The 16,696-nt window shown below is 44.7% G+C and overlaps 1 protein-coding gene across 1 annotated transcript in view; it reads right to left on the bottom strand.

Annotated features, from left to right (window-relative positions):
- The window catches only part of APOB (apolipoprotein B), a gene marked incomplete at both ends in the record, with an annotated part of 39,586 nt that overhangs the window by 12,229 nt on the left and 10,661 nt on the right, over nucleotides 1-16,696 (bottom strand). Inside the window, 14 exons of the mRNA XM_079720882.1 lie at nucleotides 1,326-1,471; nucleotides 1,947-2,134; nucleotides 2,257-2,432; nucleotides 2,996-3,206; nucleotides 6,306-6,427; nucleotides 7,114-7,296; nucleotides 9,828-10,039; nucleotides 10,493-10,660; nucleotides 12,191-12,382; nucleotides 13,811-13,987; nucleotides 14,556-14,793; nucleotides 15,052-15,263; nucleotides 16,198-16,344; nucleotides 16,436-16,553. Of these exons, the coding sequence (XP_079577008.1) occupies nucleotides 1,326-1,471; nucleotides 1,947-2,134; nucleotides 2,257-2,432; nucleotides 2,996-3,206; nucleotides 6,306-6,427; nucleotides 7,114-7,296; nucleotides 9,828-10,039; nucleotides 10,493-10,660; nucleotides 12,191-12,382; nucleotides 13,811-13,987; nucleotides 14,556-14,793; nucleotides 15,052-15,263; nucleotides 16,198-16,344; nucleotides 16,436-16,553 (2,490 nt within the window). The remainder of the gene's footprint in view (nucleotides 1-1,325; nucleotides 1,472-1,946; nucleotides 2,135-2,256; nucleotides 2,433-2,995; nucleotides 3,207-6,305; nucleotides 6,428-7,113; nucleotides 7,297-9,827; nucleotides 10,040-10,492; nucleotides 10,661-12,190; nucleotides 12,383-13,810; nucleotides 13,988-14,555; nucleotides 14,794-15,051; nucleotides 15,264-16,197; nucleotides 16,345-16,435; nucleotides 16,554-16,696) is intronic.

Genomic DNA, 16,696 nt, shown 5'->3' with positions numbered 1-16,696 from the left:
GCTCAACTGAATTGAGGCATCTTGACACGTGGAAAAAGCACAGGCAGGGGCATCAGTAATCTTGAGTTATAATGTCAGCGTCAATCAGTGGGAGCTATGCTAGTGAATTCGCCTTTCTGAGTCTCAGTGATGTTATCTGTGAGGTGAGGATAATAGTACCGTTTCTGCTGATCTCACAGAGCTGGTCTTGGATATGAAATGAGAAAAAATACCCAAAAGCACTTTGCAATCTTTTCAGTACTATGCACATACAATGGACTATTTTGACAACTCACAAGAAGAAAGTAGGATGGCAGAGTGTAAGTGTAGTAAACAAATAACTATTCATTGCATCACTCCATCGAGGACTGGATGCTGCCTATCCAGATCCCAACATTCATGATAAGATCCCGTGCTTGATAAGGCCCCATCCATTTCTAAGGTCCTGTGGTCCTGCCTTTTCAGCACAGCACAGACAAGACTGTTGGTTGGAAACACTAGGAGGGAAGGAAGAGGTTCCTGGGTCCTCTGAAGCTGCCACTTTTTTTGTCTTATCTTCATATTTTGTCCATATGAGTGCTTTGGTGGATTTTAGCCCTTTCACACAGTTATCTGGTCTATTAAACTTTGCTGCCCAGACACAGACTATGGAAAGGCCCATGTGACACAGGTCACTTGTTTTCTAAACCCTGAAGATAACACAGAGAACAGTCAATCCAGAACAGACTGTAGTCTTTTCAGCTCATGCTCTGAGCTTTAAATTTTCATGACAGAAATCAAAGCATCACATGTATGTCTGTAAGTACAGAAGGGGACCGAGCATTTTACAATCTGACTTCCCCATAAGGATGATGCTATTTTGCTAAAGTGACATATGCTCTCAGAATGTGCCTTCATTCCATGCCCAATGGCTGTTCTGACCCTGTGAGCTCAACAGCAAGCCTGTAGCCAACAAGTCTGCCAGCCACTCTTGAATTCTTCACGATTATGAGTATATCCTGTTCCTGAGCATAAGGCGAGTTCACTTATAGTAGAGGAAAAGTGAATGGCTTTCAAATTCAGTTTTAAAACTAAGTGAATAAAACATCTTAGGGTGAAAGTACCAGAATCTTCTAATTACTTTCTTAGGTTTTTTGTTTTTTTTTGACTGGGTTGGCATTCACATTCTGACCTCATATTTAATAATGCAAAAATGCCACAATGTTTATGGGACAGTTACTAATCTCCTTAAAATGCTTACCTTGTTTCCCTTAAAAATGTAAATTAAAAAAAGTCTAAATCATGCTAAGTAAAATCTTCCATTTACTTTTCATGGTTCAAGAAATTTTTCTGGTTCCTCTTTTTACCTTTTTAAGAAGAGGTTTTCTGGGATGTGGAAGTCTGGCAATTCCATTTTCTGGAGGTACAACTTTTGTAGGCCACTGAGATGATTTTGTAAATTCTGAGCATAAGGAAGGTTCCTCGATGCCTCCTGAAGCCATGTACTTGTTGCCTACAAAATAACAGAAGTTTTCAAAGCAATGGGCATGGATGGGCATCAAACACAATTAACATCAGGTGATAATCCATATGTGACAGCTCGATCATTAAGCAGGACGGTCTACTCAAAGTTAAAAAATAAATCATAAAAATTATGAATTTTGGTTGTCAGTAATTAATCTCTTCCTGTATTTTATAAAAGGAATGCGTAGCATAGTCAAACCCCTAGTCAGTGTCCTGAAGCTCCCTGTGATATCTTAGGCACAGGCAGCTCTTCTGCTTAGTAGTATTCATTTGGTATTTAAAAATATAGCCTTGTGTAACTGGGTAACTATGCATATGTGAGTGCTTCTTTTTCTCCCCAGGAATTCCCTGGGGGTAGGCAGCATGCCTTATCCATCTTTGGATACTCTTTCACCTAACTCAGAGTTGACTATGTAATTAGCACTTATAACCATGTATTTATTGACTGGCTGATGTGTACTTACAACTACTAATTTGGAACCCACGTGCCGGAAAGTCATGTTTGTTTGAGGAACTCTGTGATCCAGGAGACTACTGGCATACATATTCAAACTTTTAGGATAATCAGAGAGATCCACAGGGAAACTGGAAGCTGCTTTTTTGGTATCCACGTTGGTGCCTGTGTTCCATTCAAATTCAATCTTCTCTTCATCTGAAAACACACGCGTGAAATAGTTGTCAGTAGCGCCAGGTCAGCTCCTACCCGTGGTTGTCAACACTGCCATCGAGTACACCGTGCTCTGGGAAGTGCTCATGTTGGGAAGACGTGCTTACCATAACGCCATGCCACTTTCTTGGAAACTGTTGAGCCATAAGCTGTAGCAGATGAGTCCATCTGCAGGAGCAGTTTTGAGGGAGACCACTGGGTGAGGATCTCACTTCTGGCTTCTGCTTGCAAACGGGGTATGGAGATAACACCTTTGATTTTGCCTTCTTCCTTCCTGTCATAACTATTGAAAAAGAAAAAGTTGACATCAGTGACTCCATTCATTCCAAGGAGATAGGCAGGGTTCAATGCAAGTTCCATTTGTGGCAATGAAAACAAGATACATGAATGGCTCAGAGAATGACCAGAGACTGAACTTCTTAACTTCTAAAGCTAACTCACTACAAATTCAGGACACTCCAGGGAGGTATGGGAGAGAAGGTTTTCGAAAACTGTTTGAATCCTGCTCTACCATTTACTAGCTCTACTGCCTTGGCCAAATTATTTAACCCCTCCGAGCTACCATTTCCCTATCTATAAAACAGGGAAACTCATACCTATCTGCAGTTTATTATGAGGGCTGAGATAATTTCTTTAAAGTACCCAGTATAGTGCCTGATGAATAGTAAGTACCCAATGAACGGTAGGCAGATCCAACTGGACACGTGCAGAGGGTCACAGTGTTGAGGGCTCTGTCTGCCCCTTGAAGTGCAGACCCCTCGGTCAGCTTTAAAGCTGAAAAGGAAGAAAGGAAAGAGCCACAAAGGCCCACAGCTCAGGTCAGACCCTGCCTTGAGCCTTCCTTACCTCACATGGCCGGTGAGGGTGACCTCAGTGATTTTCTTATTCTGGATGTCCAGGGTGAGCTTGTAAGACTTTTCTTCCTTAGAAGATTCATCACGAGCTCTGAGGACTGTCCCAAGGTCAACGTCAAAATCTGGAATCTGGATTTCACTGGACAAAGTCTTACTCTGCCGGTTATATGTGAACATCATAGTAGCCTCACTCTGCTTCACACCTGGAAGAGTGTACAAGAGAATCAAGATGTCTATTCAGAAGATATGTTTAGGAAGGAAAGAGAGAGAAAAAGGCAGAGAAACCTCAAGTACTTAATGTGCTCAAATGAGGACACAGTTCAGGATTTTACCTTAAATTTTTAACTCAGTGGTACTTGCACATTTGTTCAATCTGTAAGTATTTACTGATTGCTTACCACGTGCTAGGCACTGCTCTTGGCACTGGAAGCCCCTGCCCTCATGGAACTGACATTCTAATGGGAGGGGTACAGACAATAAGCAAGTACATTATTTATGTCTGGTGGCAATACATGTTTGTTAAGAAGAAAAGTAAAACCGGATAAGGTGATAAAGGAGAGAAAGGGATAGAAGAGGTGCTATTTCACGTGTGGTGGTCAGAGAAGTTCTGACAAGAGGATATGTGGGCAGAGACCTGAATGAAGGGAGAGGCTGAGCCACGCTGCATCCTGCAGGGAGAGCCTTCCAGGCAGAGGGAATCGGAAAGGCAAACGTTCGGATATGAGAAAAACTCGGCGTGTTCAGGGACCAGTAAGGGCTCAGAGTCCTTCTGTGTCAGGCACACGTGACACCTCTGTATGATCATCTGCCTACGACACCCTTCCTGGTTCGCTGCCACCCTGCCCTGCCGTCCCCTCTCCCCGGCTCCTCCTTTCTTTGTCACAAGATTTCCAGGTTTCCTTAAATTCACAGGTCAATACCCATTTTATATCTCTTGTAAAATCGTTACTTGACACTTTTTTTCAGTACGTGCCCCCTCTTTCCTGTGGGTTTTGTTTTCTTTGTTGAATTTTGTGACATATTATTCCTACATAAAAAATCTTCCAAAGTGAACATTTAAAACCTGCGCCTCCATCTCAGGATGTGGCAGCCCTGTTCTTCAGCTGCTCAGGCCAAAAACTTCGAGTCGTCCTGATTGCCTTTTTTCTCTCACCCTGAACATCTACTGTATCAGCAGATTGTTGTCTGCCCAGTCTTCAAAACATGGCCAAATCCAACCGCCTTTGCCATCACCACTCCAACCCAAAGCACCACCGTCTCTAGCCTGGATTACTGGGACGGCCTACATACTAGTTTCTCTGCTCTTGTCCCCCTCAAGTCTTTCTTCAACATAAACATAAATCAAACAGTAGCTTCTTCAAAAATAAACAAATAGGACATAATCAAACTTATAACCACAGCAAAGGGAACCATAAACAAAACGGAAAGACAACCTACAGACTGGGAGAAAGTATTTGCAAACGATGCGGCCAACAATGGCTTAATTTCCAAACACACAGCTTATACAGCTCAATATCATAAAAAACAACCCAATCAAAATATGGGCAGAAGAATTAAACAGACATACAGATGGCAAACAAGCACGTGAAAAGATGCTCAGCACCACTAATTATTAGAGAAACACGAATCAAAACTACAATGAGGTATCACCTCACACCAGTCAGAATGGCCGTGATCAAAAAGTCTAAAAGTAACAAATGCTGGAGAGGGTGTGGAGAAAAGGGAACCCTCCTGCACTGTTGGTAGGAATGTAAATTGGTGCAGCCACTATGGAGAACAGTATGGAGGTTTCCTAAAAAACTAAAAAGAGGGCTTCCCTGGTGGCGCAGTGGTTGAGAGTCCGCCTGCTGATGGAGGGGACATGGGTTCGTGCCCCGGTCCGGGAAGATCCCACATGCCGCAGAGCGGCTGGGCCCGTGAGCCATGGCTGCTCTGAGCCTGCGCGTCCGGAGCCTGTGCTCCGCAACGGGAGAGGCCAGAACAGTGAGAGGCCCGCATACCGCAAAAACAAACAAACAAACAAACAAACAAAAAAAACTAAAAAGAGACTTACCATACGATGTAGCAATCCCGCTCCTGGGCATATACCCAAATTAGACAAAAGCTCTAATTTGAAAAGATACATGAACCCTAATGTTCACAGCAACACTATCTGTAATAGTCAAGACATGGAAGAAATGTTGTGTCCATCAACAGATGAATGGATAAAGAAGATCTGGTATATACATACAACGAAATACTACTCAGCCATAAAAAAGAATGAAACACTGCTATTTGTAGCAACATGGATGGACCTAGAGATTACTGTACTAAGTGAAGTAAGTCAGAGAAAGACAAATATCATATGCTATCGCTTACGTGTGGAATCTAAAAAAAATGATACAAATTAACTTATTTACAAAACAGACTCACAGACATAGAAAACAAACTTATGGTTACTAAAGGTGAAAGGGGGTGGATGGGTAAATTAGAAGTTTGAGATGAACAGATACACAGCACTATATATAAAAGATAAGGATCTACTGTATAGCACAGGAAACTATAGTCAATATCTTGTAATAATCTATAATGGAAAAGAGTCTGAAAAAGAATATGTGTATATGTACAACTGAATCACTTTGCTGTACACCTGAAAGTAACACAACATTTTAAATCAAGCATACTTCAATTAAAAAAAATAGTAGCTTCTTACTTCACTCATCGTGAAAACTAACATCCTTACACAGCCTAGAAGACTATCCTTCCCTCACAACCCCCTACCTCTCTGACTTCATCTACCATTTTCCTCCCTGATCTCCCTGCTTCAGCCACACTGGCTTCCTTCCTTTTCCTCAAACACAGTAGCCATGCACCTGCCTCAGGGCCTCCGCACCAGCTCGCCCCTCAGCCTGTAACGCTCTTTCCACATGGCTTATCCCCTTCCCTCCTTCAGGTCTCTTTTTTATGCTCCCTTTACCTGTGAGGGTCTCCCTTATCATTCCAAATGGCACTGGCTTCCCCCAGCCTTCCTCCTTGCTGCCACTCCTGACATTCCCTAGACCCCTTTGTGCTCTATTCTTCTCCCCAGCACTAATCTGACTTTCTGAATATTTACTTGTTTGGTTGTTTACTATAAACTCCACAAGGATGGGGACTTTATCTCCATTGTTTACTATTCTAGCCTCAGCTCTCAGAACAGGCCTGACACTTATCTGGCACTCAGTAAATATTTGTTAAATACATTAAATTAAATATATTCTGCTTGTGAGTCCTAGACCTGAGACCGAGGGCAGAGACAGAGGGACCCTTTTCTGGGCACTTGCCTTTTGCCTGAGTTACAAACGTCAGCATGTCCACCAAAGCTTCACCATCTCTCTGGAGTTCGTAGAATGCCCTGGCAGAGTATTGCTCTACTTCTCCTGTTGGCTTCAGTTCCAGTTCAAATCTAAAGATGTTACAATGCGTGTGATGCATAATGTTAGAGCTTTCATGAGGATGAGGCGACAACATCCCCAAAACAAGTCAGCCTCAGTTGCAACAAAAATCTGGTCCTTATTTAACATTGTCTCTTGTCCTTAACTAATGATCCCTTTCAGTCCCTGTGAAAGCCCAAGGCAAGGGCAGATCCCAGGGTGCCTGGGGTTTTTGGACAAGCAGGAGTTGGTTGGTTGTGTCAGCAAAGCTGAGAACAAGGATAAGACTTGTCCTATAACCCTTATTTTATTTTTTGGCTGCACTGTGCCGCATGTGGGATCTTAGTTCCCCGACCAGGGATCGAACCTGTGCCCCCTGCAGTGGAAGCGTGGAGTCTTAACCACTGGACCACCAGGGAAGTCCCTTGTTTATTTTTTGAGCAAAGACCTCCCTTAGGGGTCATGACGCCTCACCTTCCAGCACCACCCCACTCCTACCCACCTATGAAGATGCCCAGCCCTAGACTCAAAGGTTAGGTAGGTACCCTTCAGGTGTGTTGGGCAAAGGACAACTGTTCTAAATAACCAAAGGACAGTGCAAATTCCTGAGGCTGGTGACGCGACATCTACAACACACAGCATTTTTTCTTGGCCCTGCTCGGTTGCCATAAGGTAGGAGGTAAGCACATGCTGGGTGGGGACACTGAGCATCTCTGACCTGGTGTCCCCAGTCAGCGGGTAGTAGGAAGAAGAGTCTGTGGAGCTGGCGTTGGAATAAGCGACCGTGGTGCAGTAGTTCAGGCCAATAAAGAAAGGCTTGCAAGTGGACCAGGACTGCCTGTTCTCAACGAGAGGTGGGATCACTTCCGTTTTGGTGGTAGACACCAGATGCAACGTGTTACTGGTGAAGGAAGGAAAAACCTGAGTTACCTTCAAGTCATGGACCGAAATGAACATCACTGATTCTCCCAGCACAAACGCTCCCTTATCCTGCCCTCTGCCACCCCTTGTCCACACCCACCTCACATTCTCTGATTTACTCAGAAACACAGAATAGTAAGAAGAACACCAACAAGGCTAACAATCACGGCGACTCTTCTGTTTCCCGAAACAACTGGCACTAAGACATTGCGCTAAGACATTGCACTAAGTTCATCACGTTTGTTATCTGTAATTTCCACAACGGCGGGCATTAAGAGTCTCCTTTTACAGAGGAAAGAGGCTCAGAGGGGTCAGTAATGATCACTGGGACCTAACCTCAGGGCTGCTCCTTCCTTCCTAAAGTGTGGATGAGAGGTGTCCTGCTTCTCTTTCATCTGAAATCTCTACTAGCTTCTTTCCACCAGCATTAAACATGCTCAAGTCTCTTCTCCCACTGTGTGTGTACACACACACACATACACACACACACACACCTTTCCTTCCCTTCTAGCCCCCTCTTATCTCCCTCACAATCAAGAAGTGTGTCTGCCTTTGCAGTCTCCACTTTCTTTCAACACCCACATCTCACTGAACAGGGATCTGACTTTCACCCCCACGGTGCTTCTGGAACTGCTTTCATCAGCAGCTCCAATCAGCTCCAAAGGACATTTTGAGGCTTTGTCTTCCTCGATCTCTTGGAAGCATTCAGTAGAGTTGCTCACTTATGGCCAGATTAAGACTTTTGAGTCCGAAAGCCCTGAAAAGATGATGGTATCCTCTCCCCAAGTATGTACTTAAAAAATTAGTAAGTGCCAGAAAGTTCAACAATGTCCTGATTTCATCCAAGGATGAAAGGATCTTGGATATATCATGTTCTTTTCTCAGTATTGTTTCCTCACCTTAGGGGGTGCCCTAAGACCAACGTTTGCTGGTGGGCTGGAACCCTAAGTGCCAGCGTCGGCCTGTCTGTGGGGTGATCCACCCCGTGGCCGCTGCTGGGCTTCTGTGCCCCTTTACGGCTTTGGTCGCCCCTCCTCACTCGTTGCTGCTTATCCCTCTCCCCTTCACACGTGTCTGTTCTGCCTGTTTCTGTCCCTAGTCCCTCAGGCCTTACTCTATACTCATCACTGTTGGACTTCAACAACCGCTATGTGCCAGTGATGCCCAGATCTGTATTTATAGCTCAAACCTTGTCGCTGAGCTCAGACCCACTGGTCCGTTGACAGCTGGATGTTCTCATCGGCTGTCTCACAGGACTTCCAGTGCAGCGTGTTGAAAATAGAATTTGTCACTGTCCCCCACACCAGCTGCTCTTCCTCTTTAGTCCTTATTTCAATGAAGGGCACCCCTGACGCCTCTTTCTCCGCCCCACCCCACGCCCACCATATTCAGTCAGTCAATCACCAAGTACTTGTGTTTCTACCTCCTAAGGATTTCTGGGGTTGGCTCACTCGTCTGTCAACCTGGCCCTTATCGGGTGTGGCCACTAGCATCTCCCTCCTGTACGTGACTGTAACAGGCTCCTGACTGGTCTCCCTGTTGCCAGTCATGCCTCCTTTCCACCCATTTCCCGCTCTGGAGTCGGAGTTTTCTAAAGCACCGACCTTATTTTACTTATGCTCCCACTTTAAACCCTTTTGCCTTCAGAAGAGCCCAATCTCCCTAAGACGGCTCACAAGGCTGACCCTTGCCAGCCTCTCACTTCCTCTCTCACCGTGTTCCCCGTGTACTTGACCTCATGGAATTTCTTGTAGTTCCCAAACCGTATCATTTTTCCTTCAGGCCATTGCATGTGCTTTTCTCTTTGCCTGGGAACACTCATTCCTTTCTCTTTTGTCCGCATAACTCCCACACAGCTTCCAGGGATCAGCTCAAGTGTGGCTTTCTTCAGGTTTTCCCTAACTGCCACAGGCTCCGTGATACGTAATTTCATGGTCCTCTCCTGCTTCCTCTAACCGAGCCCCCACTTGATAGTCACTGCTTGCCTCACTATATTTGAATGGACAAAATTAATGTGTCCAAAATATGGAAACTAAGGTAAATCAACGTTTGAAGATTTCATTGAAAATGGCGCTCTCAATAGGAGGCTGCATCCCATAATCAGGAGAGCAGGACTTCCATGCTTTATGCACTGAACTAGCCCCTGCAAATCAGTATGTCCTTTGGTGGTTCTCCTGGGAAAAATACCCATTTCCCAAAGATGACTTCTCTATAGCTAGTGCTTCTTCATTCTCAAAACAAACAACAAGAAAACACAACCTAACAGCAACTAATTAATCAGTAGGTCTTAAGTCTCATCTTAGTAAAATGTGAAAAGTCGAGGAAACTGTAATTATATACTGAGTCTAGGCCAGGTTAAAAATAGGTAATCCAGTACCTTCTCTCTCTCCAGCACACCCCCCAGATCCACTGGGGCCTGAACTATCTCAATCAGCTGTCTAGCCTGGCCAAACCCTGTAGTCATAATTCCTTCTTTCAAACTGGCTCATCAGATCTAACTGAAAGAATCACCTGCCACTGAACAGCCTGACTGGCCTCTTAGGAGAAGGAACGATGAACTCCAGCTGCCCAGCTTTCAGGGCTACTCTCGCCTCCAGGCCTGTCTCATGGAAGAAGTTGGTGTTCATCTGGACCCCACTCCTAGCAAAGTCCGGAATGATGATGGCCATACTTGTCACAAACTCCACAGACACAGACGGCTTTGTCACCAGTTCTGCCTGTATCTGTAAGTCACAAAACAACCTATTCAGCTTTGTTAAATAACCTCAGTCCCCTGCAGTCAGATCAACCATCCTTCCCACCCCTGGGCAAATATCTCTGGATGGCTCACACCAGAGAAAACATTACTGAGATTCATTTGTAGGAGGAAAAGCCAAGTTCTTAGTCTTCCAGGGCCAGACTGATACCCAGGACTAGGAAGTGCCCAAGTTAACTTGAAGCATAACAAGACACAAGGACGACAGAAACAGCTGAGTTCTCGTGCTACTGCTGTGCCCGAGCAGAACTAGCAAGGTGGTGCATCCTAGTGGAAGCCTAACGTTTTCATAAAAGTTAATGAGGTGATTCCAATGGTGATGCACTTCGTCTTGAACTGGAAACATTTTTTAAATTGCACAAGACACCCACCCTGGAGGAAAAGAACAACCTCAGGAAGGAAAAAGTGGACAGAGTCTTACACTGGCTACTTCCAGTTTCACTCCAGCCTTGATTCCAGGAGTGATGACTCCAGAGGAGGACACCTGCAGTTGTAATCCAAGTCCAGTGGGGAGTTCAAAGGCATTGTCCATGAAGATGTAGTGAAGAAACAAGTCACCCTTTGAACCTTTCCTTACGAGCTCTTTAATCTGTAGATCCGACAGGGGAGACGAAAAGTACGCCTCATCAAAGTGGGCTTTGTGAAATGCGACCCCCCCATTAGACAATGGTTATTCTTCTTTATCCAGAAAGGAAGGGACCAGCATATTTTAATTAGCTGAATAGTTTAATAAGTAAAGATGAATGATTATTGATTTCAACAAATTGGGATACAAAAAATTGCCCTGTGTAAATATCATGTTGTTTTCAACTGGTGATTTAGAAGGCATTTCAGAATATTTCTGGGCCTCTGAGATTTAAGAACTTTAAATATCACTGCATAGCACGGCTTAATTCTGATTTTCTGGAGTCTAAATGTAAATGAGGGTTTACTTGCAGCACAATATATTATGGTAAAACCGATTTTTAAAAATTGATGAGCTGGGACTTCCCTGGTGGTCCAGTGGCTAAGACTCTGCACTCCCGATGCAGGGGGCCTGGGTTTGATCCCTGGTCAGGGAACTAGATCCACATGCTGCAACAAACAGTGCGCATGCTGCAACTAAAAGATCCTGCACGCCTCAATGAAGATCCTGCAGGCCACAACTAAGACCCAGCACAGCCAAATAATTAATTAATTAATTAATTAATTTAAAAAATAATTTAAAAAATAATAAAAAAACAAAACTGATGAGCTATTTAGATGATGTACATATAAGTATGCATTGTTCTTTATTCTTTATAACACATCTGCAAAATAACTTGAGATCTCTTTTATTAAAGCCACATTATTATTCATTATATCCTAGGGAGTATACTTGGATATTTTCTCCCTTTTTAATAAATTAATAATTATAAAAAACTATAGGGACTTCCCTGGTGGTCCAGTGGTAGAGAATCTGCCTTACAATGCAGGGGACGTGGGTTCAATCCCTGGTCAGGGAACTAAGATCCCATATGCTGTGGGGCAACTAAGCCCGCGCACCGCAACTACTGAGCTCACGCACCTCAACTAGAGAGCCTGCATGCCACAAACTACAGAGCCCACGCGCTCTGGGACCCACATGCCACAACTACAGAGCCCATGTGCTCTGGAGCCTACACGCCACAACTAGAGAGAAGCCCGCGCGCCACAATGAAGAGCCCACATGCCACAACTAAGACCCGATGCAGCCAAAAATTTAAAAAAAAAAATCTTTAAAAGAAAAAAACCTATAGTTCATATTTAGATAGTGGATTACAGTTTTCCACATATGTTGTTTCATAATCAGTGCATCATTTCAATATTAAAAGGAACCTGTAGCATAGGTAGAGGGAGACACACTTAACATTGCTTTCCAGATGAACAAATGAACGCTGTTAAGAGATACATCTAACATGATGAATAGCTTAATTTCTAAATGTTATCAATTCCTTAGGATCCAAGAATCTTCTTCACTGAAATTCAAGACAAACCTGCCTCTCTGAAGGAAGTAAGCACTTTCTCTGGTTTGTGTGGCTGGGATCTTAAGGGAGCCTGGGAGATCTAAAAGGAGCCCAGGCTAATCCCGTCACCCTATGACGGGGCCTGGCCCACTTACCATCTGAGGGACCCCCTGCAGGGTACGGACACCGCTCAGCAGCAGCCTCCCCAGCAGCTGGAGGTCCTGGAGCTTGACAAAGCCAAGCTCTTCGCCCAAGATGTGGAGGTAGGCTCTGGCTTCTGGGAAGTCTTTGGATTTCAAATCTTTGATCAGCTTCTCAGCGTTGAGCATAATTCCGTTGACCATGTCCTGGGACTTTAACAACAAAATGTCTAGTGAGGTGCGAGTGTTGTCAAACACACACCCATAGATTTAGATGTGGGACCTACCTGCTGCAGCCGTGATGGGCCTAAACGCAAATGCTCAAGGCGGGGGCGCAGGGCAGACACTGAAGTCAGGCCCCCACCTTTTATCAAAAGGTAGATAGCTCCTCCAGACTGAGACGAAGAACGCTCAGGGACAGCGGCGCTTCCACTCTGTTCTTAACTTGAATGATGTAGGCGTAGTAAGGGCGATCTCTGCTCTCCAGGACGCCAGGATCCCAACGGCTCCCCAAGATTAGAAGACCCTCTGTCTGCCAACCCCTCCCCTGCTTACTCCCTCTCTCCGTTGATGAGGCAAAAACACTAGGGGTTTCTTGGGAAAGCATGGCTGCTATATACATTGGCCAAAAGCTTGAAAAACACCTGGTCTAGGTATGTTCTTATCTAGGTAAGTTCTTAGAGATAAGGATTCCATGGACTGATGCTTAGGCATTGAGGAAGAAAAGAGTGATTGATTGAAAGGCTCCAAACAGATCAAAGACCCTCAGCCTCAAGTGGAGGTAAGGAAATTAGAAGACAGAGGTGGGACCATTTGCAAGCACGGAGGAGTAAATTATGGCCCTGCTTCTCAAATTGAAATGTGCACACCAGTTCCTTGGGGGTTTTGTGATAATGCAGGTTCTGATTCAGCAGAGCCCAGTAGGGCCTGAGAACCTGCATTTCTAACAAGCTCTGATGTGATGCCAGTGATGACCACACTTTGGGTAGCAAAAAGCTAAAGCATACGAAGCTCCAGATCATACAATCTATTTTCTACTCCTTAAGTGGAGGCTTATGCTAGCTTCAAAGAGGATTTTGCTCCCATAAGCTAGTGCACTGGTGTGGGTGAGAGCCAAAGAAAGTAGCTATTAATAATGAAAATATGAAATTAAAGAGTATAATACTATCTGCTTCTTGAGTAATCAATATAAGAGTCAGGCACTTTGCTTCGCTGTTTACATACTTCAGTTCATTTAGTCTTTAAATATCCTCGTGAAGGGTATGGATTATTAGCAATCTGGGGATGTGGAAACAGACATAACATCAAGCAACTTGCCCAGGTATGCAGAGCTTGAAGAGAGTGAGGTTAGATTGCAAACCCATGCCCCAGAGTTCACACTATTATGAAGTCTATGTTAGAGAGCCTCTGATTATGTTAGAGAGGCCTCTAATGAGTCTGGATGTGGGTAGACTGAATCTCCAGGAGGCCCATACCTACAGAGGATACTGGCTCTTATCCTCACTGGACTGGTTAATAATAGCCATAGTTGTCACTTCAGTTAGATAGTACCTTGGTGACTTCCAGGCTTAGACAAGAATGTTTTCGCATTGAAACCCAAAGCTTTCATGGAGAGGATACTTAACAGAAACATACCTGCTCACGTTTGTCATCTTTGTTGTAGCCAAAGTGATCCACCAAGACCTTGGAGACATGCTCAGGAACTTGACCATCAACCCAGTACAAAGCCTTGTTGACACTGTCTGGGAAAAATCCTTGCTTCCCAAAAAGAGCTTCCAATGTTGGCTCGAAGCCTTTTCCTTGCAAACCAATCTGAGAAAGAAAATCAGGCAAGAAAATGCCATCATGTTTCTCTGTTGTCTGTCAGCCTTCCATTCCCCTCTTTATGTCCAATTCATTAAACAAGTATTTGGTGACTACTACAGGGCAGGAGCTGAGCTTAGCACTCCACGTGAGCTCTCTTATTTAAATCTCACCAGAATCTTGACAGGCAGAACTTATCACATGCCTGTTTTCTGGAAGAGGCAGCTAAGGTTCAGAGAGCATAAATAGTTAAACCAAAGATTCAGAGTTGGGAGTGGACTTGGGGTGTGAACCAGAGCCGTCTGACTGCACAGCCCATGCTCTTCCTTGGATTTGGGGTCTAAGGGCTTCTCTGAGACATCTGCATTTCCATTCATATAAGGAGATGATCCCTTCAGATGATCCCTAGTGGGGAGGCAGAAAGGTGAGGGAGGAGGGAAAGAAGTGATGGTACCACTGCCTGATAATTCTTGTTCCTCTGTAGCTGGCTCACAGCTCCCTTGACTTGACTTTATGTTTACGATGTAGAACAGAATGGCCTAGAAAACATAAGACTCTGCTTCAATCTCACACATACCTCAAAGAGGTCAGCTGGAGCAAATCCAAAGACTGAGAGGGTCATTTTCAGCATGCTTTCTTTAGGAAGGTAATTACTTGGATCAAATATAAGATTCCCTTCGATTTTGCCTGAGACTGGGTCAAACGATGGAAGGGAAATAGATTTGGAAAGGTGATAGTTCCTGGAAAACTTTTTGAAGTCCATGACAGTTGGAAGTTGAGATTTTTTCAGAGCTTCTTCTACTAACTTTTTCAACCTAGATGAAGAGGAGGGGGATATCGTGAGCCGACACACATCACGTTACTCTTCCACCCCCAAGTAAATATGGATTTCCAATCGCTACCAAACTATTTGGGTTTCATTTGCCCCAAGAGCTTGGCTCAGGTCTGCCACCCTTTCACCCAGATGTTTGTTCCAGAAGAAAGAACAATGTATGAAGGGAAGGCAGCGGCTAAATCAGAATCGAGGTTTGGAATTTCAGGCCCCTGTGGCAGAGGGGGACGACTTCACTCACTCCTGGACATACGGCTCTTCTGAGTTTAAGATGTTGGCGATGTGGGAAGCCACAAAGTTCTTCACTTGCTCGTTCTGTTCCCGTGTGAGGACTTGGGTGATTTTGTTAATATCTGACTGGGAAGGGCCACCCATCAGCATGAGATAGGCAGCCAGTCGCTTATCCCCCGGAGAGGTGTCATCGAGGAAAGTCTGAAGTAGGACTTCCCGGACCTGTAGCCAAAAGAGGAGACTGTTATCCCTGTCAGAACACAGAACATGCCTGGCAAACGTGCCTGGTCTTACTATGCGCAAGTTGAATTTCTCTCTAAGAATCCTTCAAACGCTGGTACTGAACCTTCTTGCCTGTGTTCCCTCCAGAGCAACCAGCTCAAGGAAGGGTTCTCAGAAGACACCTATCAAATGCATGTTGAATTCAACTGCATTAAAATACACAAGTTATGGCCAAGTTACAACTTGTCGGAGATCTGCCACTAACTGAAGATACAGTTGTCTTAACATAAATTATCTCAATATGAGGATAAAGGTGGGAAGGGACAGTGAGAATTTGGTGCTAATAAGTAAGTCAGGTTGTCTGCAAAGCTCTGGAGCCACTGCCACTTTCTGGGGCCAGTTTGACTATCCTAGGCTAGGGAAACTGGGGAAAAATCAGACATGTTTTCCCAAGATGGGAACATTGGTCAATCTGGCGGGAGGACAGCATATGGTGAACAGCTCACACTCCGCCTGCTGGAGTAGCATCAAATATTTCTCTCACGCCCACATTACTGCCAGGCAGTCACCAGGTGTGCTGAAAGTCGCAATTAAAAAGCAGTAGAATAGGGCCTCCCTGGTGGCGCAGTGGTTGAGAGTCCGCCTGCCGATGCAGGGGATACGGGTTCGTGCCCCTGTCTGGGAGGATCCCACATGCCGCGGAGCGGCTGGGCCCGTGAGCCGTGGCCGCTGAGCCTGCGCGTCCGGAGCCTGTGCTCCGCAACGGGAGAGGCCGCAACAGTGAGAGGCCCGCGTACCGCAAAAAAAAAAAAAAAAAAAAAAAAAAAAAAGCAGTAGAATAAAGTTGCTAGAATGATGAGATTTGGAATCTCATTCCAAATCCTTGTCCGTCTGAATAAACTTTTCACTTTCGGTCCTCTTCTGTGGACTTTACCTCGTCTCTAAGCTCCATTTTCCGCAGGGCCTGGATGGCAGCCTTCTGAATCAGCAGTGATGGCTGTCTGCTTTTGATGCATTTTAGGACTGAAGATGAGAGTTTGGGGGTTAGTTGCTCCATGGTTCTACCAATATTTCCAATGACCTGCATTGAAAAGAAACAAGAGGGAATCAGGGCACAGAAGAAGTGAGGGGTGTACAGGAAAACTGCACATCATACAGAAAACTGAAAATACCCTCAGAATCAAGTAGGTGTGATCTTCGTTCCCAGTGCAGTCATTGCGAATCTGTTCCGACAGGTAATCAGCAATTTCCAGCAGGTCCTGTGTCCCCGTAGGGTTTGTCTTATGATAGCTACAGAGTAAGAGGTAGGATTCAGCGAGCATAGCCAGATTTATCTTAAAATATACACTTATATTTGCTGATTTCTTATTTCAAATCATTACTCTCAAAATGAGCAGTAGAAAACAAAAGAGTAAACATCATAATTTGAAAGT

Source organism: Hyperoodon ampullatus (genome assembly GCF_949752795.1).
Source record: "Hyperoodon ampullatus genome assembly, chromosome: 15".
Lineage (NCBI taxonomy): Eukaryota > Metazoa > Chordata > Mammalia > Artiodactyla > Ziphiidae > Hyperoodon > Hyperoodon ampullatus.
This window is presented reverse-complemented; position numbering and strand designations above follow the sequence as displayed.